This window comes from Cydia splendana, chromosome 22, assembly GCF_910591565.1.
Source record: "Cydia splendana chromosome 22, ilCydSple1.2, whole genome shotgun sequence".
In the NCBI taxonomy this organism is placed as follows: domain Eukaryota; kingdom Metazoa; phylum Arthropoda; class Insecta; order Lepidoptera; family Tortricidae; genus Cydia; species Cydia splendana.
This window is the reverse complement of record NC_085981.1, coordinates 10654177-10664875: the sequence shown is the minus strand read 5'-3', so window position 1 is coordinate 10664875 and position 10699 is coordinate 10654177. Positions and strand designations below refer to the sequence as shown.

The 10699-nt window shown below is 36.8% G+C and overlaps 1 protein-coding gene across 1 annotated transcript in view; it reads left to right on the top strand.

The window, feature by feature from the left end:
* Positions 1–4163: 4163 nt before the first annotated feature.
* Positions 4164–10699, top strand: part of LOC134801517 (lysine-specific demethylase phf2-like) — a 45531-nt gene continuing 38995 nt past the window's right edge. The window contains exons 1-5 of the mRNA XM_063774129.1: positions 4164–4302; positions 5797–5882; positions 7307–7489; positions 7985–8097; positions 8819–8955. Of these exons, the coding sequence (XP_063630199.1) occupies positions 4202–4302; positions 5797–5882; positions 7307–7489; positions 7985–8097; positions 8819–8955 (620 nt within the window). The 5' untranslated portion in view covers positions 4164–4201. The remainder of the gene's footprint in view (positions 4303–5796; positions 5883–7306; positions 7490–7984; positions 8098–8818; positions 8956–10699) is intronic.

Genomic DNA, 10699 nt, shown 5'->3' with positions numbered 1-10699 from the left:
CCGGCCGGAGATCTCCGTCAATTATTCTGTACCCCGTATTTGTTACGGACGGAGATCTCCGGCCATTTCAACCCCAGTCGAAAAGCAGTTTTTTTTATCAAATTAAAGCTGCTTAATTTTCACCTGCCAATTATCTCGGGTACAACAAAAAACCGGGCAAGTGCGAGTCGGACTCGCGCACGAAGGGTTCCGTACCATAATGCAAAAAAAAAAAAACGAAAAAAAAGCAAAAAAAAAACGGTCACCCATCCAAGTACTGACCACTCCCGACGTTGCTTAACTTTGGTCAAAAATCACGTTTGTTGTATGGGAGCCCCATTTAAATCTTTATTTTATTCTGTTTTTAGTATTTGTTGTTATAGCGGCAACAGAAATACATCATCTGTGAAAATTTCAACTGTCTAGCTATCACGGTTCGTGAGATACAGCCTGGTGACAGACGGACGGACGGACGGACGGACGGACAGCGAAGTCTTAGTAATAGGGTCCCGTTTTACCCTTTGGGTACGGAACCCTAAAAAATCGGTCGTAATCGTAACAAATCGGAGAGGCCGGCGCGTGTGGGAAGCGGGAGACAACTTAGAGGATATAACCAACGGAGACGCCATGTCTATAATTTTCGGTCTGCCGTTTTTTGCGGGGGAGGGGCACATCAAATATATAGGTACGTAACTTAGACATAGCCATGTCAGATAAACGTCAGTCCATCCATGTGGTTGACACGTGGTTGACCATTGGCCGCCTATTTACGACAGAGGGGAACGCCTGTTATAGTGGTAACACACTATCGCACCACACCAAGGTCATTGTGCGACGCACCCATAAGTGAGAGCGAGAAAGCGATATCTCTTTCTCGCTCTTACTTAACGGTGCGTCGCACAATGACCTTGGTGCGGTGCGATAGTGTGTTACGGCCTTTAATGACCACTCCTTTTGGTCTCACTTTTGGTTATACGTGACGTTATCTATGAAAAGGGACCTTATTGTCGATGGTGCTTACGCCATTATTAACGATGCTCATATATAAATACAATGCCACGCGACGCTGTGCGGCGTAAGCGCCATCGACAATAAGGTCCCTTTTCATAGATAATGCCCCATATTCTCTCCCGACAAGGGCAACGAAGAGAGATCTCCGGCCTGGGTAGACGACAGGTTAACCTATTATGATGAATGCAAAACGAAACAAAGATACATATGCGGAAACGTCATACCTATAATTGATACCTGGGCCCAGTTTTATAAAGTTACAAGTTACAAGTGTACAGGCGTTTACTGGCAACACTTGCTCCGTTTTTTACAATTTGCGTTTTATAAAAGTACTGTGTTACAATTTTACAGGTTACAGGTACAAGTGCCTGTAGCTCAACCATAGACGAAAATATGGGAGTTTAATAGTTTTAAACTCATAATCGAACAAGCGTTTTATAAAAATATTGTAAATTACAAGTGTAGATTGATACACTTGTAACAAAAACTGACATACGTCTTGAGTCCTGTAATTCTTAAGTTTTAATTAAAATTATTCGTTTTCTGAGCGATTTTAAACTTTACTCTTTATTGTTAGGCACCAACGCGAACGATTTTGCCAGGGCATGCATACTTTTCCATGCACTGACCTTATCAGTTTTTGTTAATGTAATTACCTATGTGTAAATAGGAAATAAAGTGACAATATGTTTGATATTGATTTTATTGATGATATCGTTTTATTTTATCTACTAGGAAACGGAAAGGGATTGGTGCCGATATTTGTCGTTGATTTATTAGCATTCGTCTCTTTATTTAAGTATAGTGCATTCACAATTCACATTATGGTAAAGTGTACTATTCATCATTTTCGATACACAGCGTACTTATCTTTGAGCCGCTACCGAAACGATACATTTTATAATGTAATGTGAAACAGTATTTATTTACTTATTAGGTAAATATTTCATGAAATCTAACTTAATCTGAATCTGAAAAAGGCCCGAAAAGTATATCCTTGGCATCGAACACCGCTCTCAACCACTCGATTTTTCCTTCATTTCTGGGCATTTTTCCAATAATTAATATTTTACAACAAACAATAAGACAGCATTTAGTAGAGCGTGAGTAGAGCACAGAGTATCTATGACAGACGTTTTTTTTAAAATAGTGATGTCCTTCACACCTGTAGATTTCACATGTAATCGAGATTGACCGTGGTTCTTTACAACTGTAATTATCTATGTGTATTTATAAAACACCTGTAGCCGTTCACAGTGCATTACAGGTGCCTGTAGCCTGTACTCTTGTAACCTGTAACTTGTAACTTTATAAAACTGGGCCCTGAAGGTCGTATCAATCATTGGTGCAGATTGATTGTTTTTTTTTGTCATTCTGCTCTAACCGCGTGTTTTTTCTTTTAAAATGCCCATTAAATTATTGGCAATGTGAAGGGTTCAGTTTCAACCTGACATGCTTAACTAAAAGCAGTATTACAATTTAAATTCGAGTTTTGATTTTTTACAGAAACAAAAGAAAGTTCCCAACTCTAAAGCACATAATAATATATTATTGCCCTGGATCTTACGAGGATAGAGCTTACATGGAGCGAAAGCTAGTAACTTGTAATACAATTGGAAGTCCCTTTCTAACAAAAGCTGTCAAAAAGTGACATCCGCTTGCATTACAAGTTACAAGCTTTTGAGAAACGGGCCCCCGAGCACGTAAAGCAATTGTAAAACAATAGATCAACATTATGGTTTTCTTACATGAATGGGTCAGGTGGGTCAGGCGATGGTTTTATCATTAATATGAAGACCCCCTAAAAAATAAAAACATCTCCGTGAACATTTATGACATAATAATATAAATATTACGTCGATCACGATCTATTCCTTTTAGTAATTAAATTATATTGATTGTTATTTAATAATTCATTGATATTCATATTTTTAATCGTCTAGACTAGATATGGCGGGCGTTAATTGTTTAATTGCTAACTTAATTATAAAAAAACCAGTCTTGATTTTTATTAAGTATTAATCCGCAATATTTCCATTCCTTTTGCGTCATTTTAAACTCAGAATAATGACTAATTATTCTGAGATTTTAAATTATTTTCATTTGTCATTTGATTTGTTCAATTATAGTGTAAACAACTTTATTTACGGTATTTGACACATTATGACTGACGTATATAGAGATGTAACTAACGCAAATCGATTGTCACAGCAAGCGATTACGATTGGATGGCACGTAGACTGAGGTATCGAATTGTGACGTATAATGAATTTTTATTTGAGATTTAAATAAAGCTAGAATTATATGGTTTTCCCGCAAGCTACCGGTCGGTCGGTGTATTTAATACACCGACCGAGTAGGTCGCACCCATTGTCAAAATTGAAACTAACTGGGGATCTATTTTAAAGTTTATTTATGTTATTTCTGTGTCAAATTTGTTGTCTGTTAAGTGACGATAAATATATCCATATTTACAGTTAATTATCCACCTTTTCCTTATTTTTATTAAAAGAAAAATGAAAAATTCATATCGATTTACTTAGACGACTACCGATTCATAACGATGGTGTTCGGCCAACCCTAAAATTAAAAAAAAAAAGACGTAGAACGTAAACGTTCGCAGTGCAGTTGTTTTCCTTTGTGATTTCGATGTGCAAAACATTTTACGTAGTGTTGCTGTAGTGAGTGACAGACGTCAAATACCGTAAATAACGTTGTTTACACTATAGGTATAATGAATAGACGCGAAGAAGTATAATTAAATTTCTTATGAATTAATCATCCTTTTCTTTTGGGTGCTAGTACTAGTGTAAGACAAAGATAGTATGATTATCTCTTTCTATGATTGAAATGAGACAGTCCTTTGACAAACTATAACTCTATTTGCTTTTCGCGCCTACATTTTTTCTATGCCGCCTTTTTCTATTGATGGAAATTGCTTGCCAAAGAGTGATTGCTATAATTTATCAACAGGCAACATTAATAACGTTTTCATTTTTGACTCGTTGAAATAATATTTACTCCCTGTTCTTCGCATAAGTAAATAAACAATAATTTTCATTATAATAAATAATTATATTTATAACAACACACATCCTGTATTTTTTATTTAAAGTATTGTCTATGGTTTAGATAGACTTATGTTTTGTACCATGGTCACCCGAAAGCGACGTGGAGAAAAAATTGCAATTGTTGTCTATTCGCCATCAAGATGGCGTCATCGAAGGAAACCTATTGTTTGTGTGGTCAACCATATAATATTGGACAATTTATGATAGAATGTGACTGCTGTCGTGAGTGGTTTCACGGCAGGTAATGTGAAAAAAATATAAATATCCTAGTGAAAACGTGCATGTGTGTTAAAAAAATTGTGTTTCGTTTGACAGTGCACCACAGTTCGGCCATCACACTTGTGATGTTTTAGTGAATTTTTCATGTTTAATTCGGCTTCATTAAGTCCTTTGGTCTTGGATTAACGATATATTGCACTAAGCTAAATATTCCGAGTTGTTTTTGCCCAGAACGTAGTGCATAACATTTGTTTACATGGCCCGTCGTCATGGGGCCTGCGTTCAGTGCAAGCTCTCGAGCCCGCATCATATTCTTTGTGTTCAAATTAAGGCTTATTATTGACCTATGTTAGGTGCTCTGTTAGCCAGAGGTATTGTAGTCCTCAATAGTCGCTTTAATAGTTTTTTATAGTTGAATCTGCCTGGTGATTTAAATGTAATCACCTGTTGAGACAGATAAATATTGTGATGAACATCCTATTCTCTTCTGGATACCGTATTCAAACTGTAACGCAAGGAAATGTACACGAAAATCATTAGTTTTTTTTTGTAGCAGTAACATATACTAAAATTTATGTCGATATCAAAGTCTTTCAAATAAATATCAAGTTATCAGTACCAAAACTACTAATTGAATTCCTAATTTTAATTTGTTATTTAATTTGACTTTAGAAACAACTGTATATCTTGACATATTGCACAATCATTGAATTTAGTGTGATTAAGGCATTTTTTCTGTGGTAAAAAACTTGGAAACTAATGATGACCTTGGTCTAATGTGGAGGCAGTTTTTATGGTTGAAACATTGATTAACTAGGTAGTGGTTATTTTTGAGACATACCAATACAGTGACTAACACAGCAACCAAAACTTGTCTAAAATTAAGTTCTTTTGAAAAATGACTTGTGTTCGCAGAACTATGTCAACAAAAACTGTTGTACCTGTGAGAAACTGGCATTGCCTTGCTAAGACATTTACAATGCATCTTAGCCATTTTAATACTTTAATCCTATATTACCCGCAATAAAAAACCTGTAGCAGAGCCGTGATGAGTGGCGTAAGACAGGGGAGGCCTTTACCCAGCAGTGGGACACAATATAGGCTACTAAAAAAATCTTATATTGTCAAATTATTATCAGTGGCGGATTTGCAGTCTTGGCCTCCCTTGGCCCCAGGCCCTATAGTAACTACTAGCCGCTCCTGTTCTCAGCACCCATTATATAGAAAGCTGCCTTGCTGCCGCCTCTGATATCTTCCCGCCCTTGGCCCGGGCTTACTGGGCCTTAGGGCAAATCCGCCACTGATTTTCAGCAAAGGTTTCAATTTTTTTTGTTAGCTGTGTTCTGCATATCTTGGTTATTACTATATCAATATAATGTGGGTCTGACAATTGTTCATAGGTTCTTGTGGTGGCCAACTGGAAGGCAATTTACCACAATTTTTATGTAAATCTGACTTTAAACGAGTTTACCCTTCGCTAGCTAGTTTCAATGGAGTAAATAATTTGTTGTTACAGCTGCGTTGATGTTAAGATATACCAATCAGATGACATAGACAAGTACCACTGTCCAAAATGTGCACAAACCTATGGACCGTCAGTGTGTAAGTACATTTTTAGTAACATAGAAATGTTGAATCAGAAGGAAGATTTTTATTATCATGTTTTAATATAGTGGAATCTGCTTAATACAATCATGTTTAATATGTTTTTCCATGAGATATGCCATTTTACACTGGAATTGGCAACTAGTTTTAATACATTGTTTCACAGTTATTTCCCATTTCATCTTAAGTAGGATTTTACTGTATTTCATAGGCATAGAAAATTGAAAAGTACAGTTACTTCCAAACATGTTCAATACTTTCCCAAATCTCTTTAGCTTGTAGTAAATAGCAACTCCACTGCATATGTTTAACCTTTAGTTTTGTTAACAATGTACTCCATATCATTCTATGAAGAAAACTGAATAAATTACCATAATGAATAATTTGCTCTAAATGAGTGCATGAATAAACATTTTCTATTTTTATTTGTGGGTAAGATGGTAGGTAGGGTGGTTCACGTTTGTATGGGAAAAATTCAAACTCTAGTTAGAAGAAGCGGCACCCCCTCATTTTGTTAGACTTGTTATGTTGACAAAATACGCCAAGTTTTGTAATCTTATCTCAACTACAAGGGGGTGCTCAAACACTTTGAAATTTTTCAAAGTTGTATGAAATCCAAAAAAATCAAGTTATTATTTTTTAGATTTTTATGTAAGTAGTGGTTTTCACATTATTTGAAAGTGTGATTTAAAGTTATTAAGTAAAAAAAAATTTTTATTTCTATTTTTTATGATTTTTTTAGGTGAAATTCAAAAAATCTTACTTTTGAAATATTATAAAAAATAGAAAAAAAATGTTTTTCTACTTAAAAACTTATAAATCACATGTGCAAATAGTGTGAAACCAGATACTTAAATAAAATTCTGAATAATAAATACTTTTTTTTTTGGTTTCATACAACTTTGAAAATTTTCAAAGTGGTTGAGCATCCCCTTGTAGTTGAGATCAAATTACGAAACTTGGTGTATTTTATCAGCATAATAAGTGTAACAAAATAAGGGGGTGCCTCGTAGGAAAATAAAAAAAAATGTTTTTTGGGCCACCCTAATGGTAGGAAATACATCATATACTTTGCATAAGTCCTTACTCTACATGCTGATTTTGATTTGTATGATTGGGGACTGAGGTGCTCCTTAGCTACTCATTCAATATTTTATTCCTTTATGAGAGAATTTTAAATACTGTCTAAGTAAGTAAGAGTAGGTAAAAATTACTTTGGATAGTATAACTCTGTCCAATAGTCAGTCTTTTAGATTTTTCATCCCGAACACCTAAAATGTGTATGATTAAAATACATTGTCCTACACAGATTGTCATAAACAGAGTCTAACATGTCCAATGTATTATGCTAATCACCAGTTTCTCACTATTACTACCCATTTATACTACTTATAACAGTCTAAAATCTAGTTAATTTCCAGTGAAAATCCCTACAAACAACCATCGAGCGGATCGCTACGAGCTCGGGGCCGAGACTCGGCCCTCGCAGACCGGGTCCCCGGCCTGGGTGCGCGCGCTGGCCGCGAGGCCGCTGCGGCCCGCACCGCCGGCGCTGGCCCGGCTGCAACCCAGACAGTTCACCGAGGAGTTCGTCCGCGATAATGGTGAGATCTTCTTTTCATCCTGTTGCCAGCACCCACACGTGTTGCTGTTTGTACCCCCTGCTGAGGTTTGAATCATATTCTTCCACTGACTCCAGTCCTGGGCAGTTTGGGTAACCTCCTCCCCCCATCCCAATACACCCAACGTCCCAACTGCTCCACGGAACGACGCCAAGTAAATTTAGGACGACCGTGTTTCGTGTGAGATGGCATACAAAAAAGTCGATCTCTAACATTTAACAATGGAAAGGTATATAATGAAAAATTTGCAAGGAATTTATTTTTAGGATTTCCAGTGAAAACGTTTTTGATCCTTATGATGAGTATACCCAACAAGAGAAAGTCAAGTCACGGTTAGTTTCAAGGAATCTATCTATCTATTTTTTTTTACGCGGTGTGGGCCACACACATTGTAGACATTATACTAATTAGTTTAGTAAGTATTATTTGTAGAGGCTGTTTGTTTACCTAAAAAAAAACTTTTTCTTTTGTGAACAGGCTTCACCCGGCCGATCTTATTCACCACGTCCGAGGGTCTGGAGATGGAAACCCCGAACCCCGCTACCTTCAGCGCCCGTTCCGTGCTCCGGTTCTGTGGGAAGAACCATGAGGTAACACATTACGGCTAGCAGTAGCGTAGCTTGAACTATCCGTGGGCGAAATCGCATCTTTCAATGTGAGAATTCACAATGAATTGAGAATTTCACTAGACTATCGACCGGGATATGAACCGTGATGACCTTTTGTATTGTTTTCGAGTTCCCGATATTTCGAGGCAGTTACATGGGTGAATCAACTTTTCCTTGTCACTCGCTGCCATGGTTACGTTCTCCTGGGTCACTCTGACCTGATTTTTAGGGATTTAAATTCACCAAACACGCTTTTTTGTGACACTTATAAACTCATTCTTGTCTCTTGGCTGATCGGACAAAATAACAAGAAGAAATAGTTGATCCACCCACATGCATCTTGTTCCCGGGTAAATGATGATAGCGGGTGGGTGTCTAACTTGTGTAGACCACGCTCGGTCTACCCTCATCCGTGCGCGTCGGCTGCACGAATCATATCCACGGGTCACGGGGGTCGGGTGTCACGGTCGATATTAAGGTACCCTCTGATTAAGAGTCCGCCGGACGGTGTCAGTTAGAACAAAATATTGACAGTTCCGACAACTGACAGGCCGATACCGTCCGGCGGACTGTTAATCAGTGGGCCCCATTAGTCTAGTGAAACTAACCGTGAATCATTCAAAAATGTAATTGAGAATTTCTTTCAATGTGGGAATCCAATTCACAATTTCCAAAGGTAAATAATCCTACTTTTTTCTTATAGGTGGAAGTGATAGACGTCCGGCGGCAGACCACACTGAGGATGCCTTTGGGTGACTTCGTGGAGTATTTCGAGACCCCCCCGGACTTGAGGGGGGAGAGGGTGCTCAATGTACTCAGCCTAGAATTTAGTGATACCAAGTAAGTGGGAGTTTTGTTAATTATTTATTTACTTGTGACTTCATGGATTATTTCGAGTTGCCGATCCTTTAAAAAGCTGTACACTCCTTGTTTGAAGAATCACATTCTGTAGCCCCTCGAAAAAGCTCAAAATTTGCTCAAAACTACCAACAAACTACCAAAACTCAAAAGACATAGAGACTAGAGAGAATAGAAAATGTAGAATTTGTCTTATCATCACATCATGCTATTGTAGCGTCTGTTTTGAGATATGGGGTAATCTTTTGGGGAAATATAGTACCGATAGGTAATGTCTTAAAATCTAAAAAAAAATACAATAGAGCAATGCCAGGCGTGGCTCACTCCGCGATTTCGTCGCTTTGCTACAGGTAGCTAAAAGTGCATCCGTTCCGCCCCAATTAGTTAGTACCCGTTAATAAGCATAATAAGTTTAAGTATGTGATTTATGCCATAAGACGGCAGACCCTCCAATGCCTGGCAGACCTTCTTTTAAGGCGCGGTGTGTAGTAAAATGCACTTTTTTGTCACCATATTTACAGACTTTTACAAGGATTTCATGCATTATTTTCTAGTATGTATAACTTCAGTCCTTGAACTACGTTATTGCTTGTCAGAAACACGACGGCTCATTATTTTCTCGATAGAATCTTAAGTTGAAAACATGCCTAACACTGTCTTTATTTCCTTATGTTAGAAGTACTAGGACGAAAATGTATATGAAACTTACTTCAGTCGATAGCTTTTAAGTAAATCTTCATCATTGCTTGTCCTTTTATCGATACGTTAATTTTTTCATTCATCATTTGATGAATTCAACATTTTGCCTACTAAATTACACCCTACGCGGCAATACCTTGCGCCTATTCCTCACGCCAGTACGCCCGTGACCACTGTCAGCGTCGGACCTGTGCTAGTTTAGCGGACGTTTCATAAAATGGGTAATCACAGTATAAATATGCAAATATGTTATACACACAATGTTTTTCAACATACTTGCGAAGAAAAGCAAAATAATTCTTAAATACGGTGACATTTCAGACATTCGTCCGTCATATTGTCATTTTATAACAAGTTGGGCAGCAAAGGCACACACCCATCTAACCAATCCGGAATTCAGTCACGATTGATAAATTGTGTAACCATATTTTAAAAGGCTATAAAATTAATCAAATTGAATAATTTAGACTGGTCACATTTTTGTAAAAATCGATTTCTATTGGCAAAACATATTACTTCTTGGCAACCAGGTTTTTTAACCTAATTAGACCCCGCTGAATCCGAATTTGCCGGTTGCTTGATCGAATTCTTGACTGGAAGTGAGATATTTGATATTAACGGTCCCTTTTTTAGTTTTTCGTAAATAACTCGTAAACGGTGGCCAATATAAAAAAAATGTTGTAAACAGTAATAACCTACACAAAATTTTCAATAAAAAAGATTCAGTACATTTTTAGCAAGGATCAATATTTAAAAAGATAATAAAGAGGGAAAGTTAATTATAATAAATTCTAAGGTTCCTTGTTTTTATTTTTTCGTTAATAATTTGAAAAGTATGACTCATAGCAAAAACATATCTTACACATAAATGATAAACATAAAATTTCCTACAAAAAACATGTAGAACACTTTTCGCTAGGATCAATATTTAAAAAGACAAAGCAGCCGGTAAGTTAATTACAATCAATTTTAAAGTCCCTTTTTAGTTTTTTGTAAATAACTCGTAAACGGTGTCCCATAGCAAAAT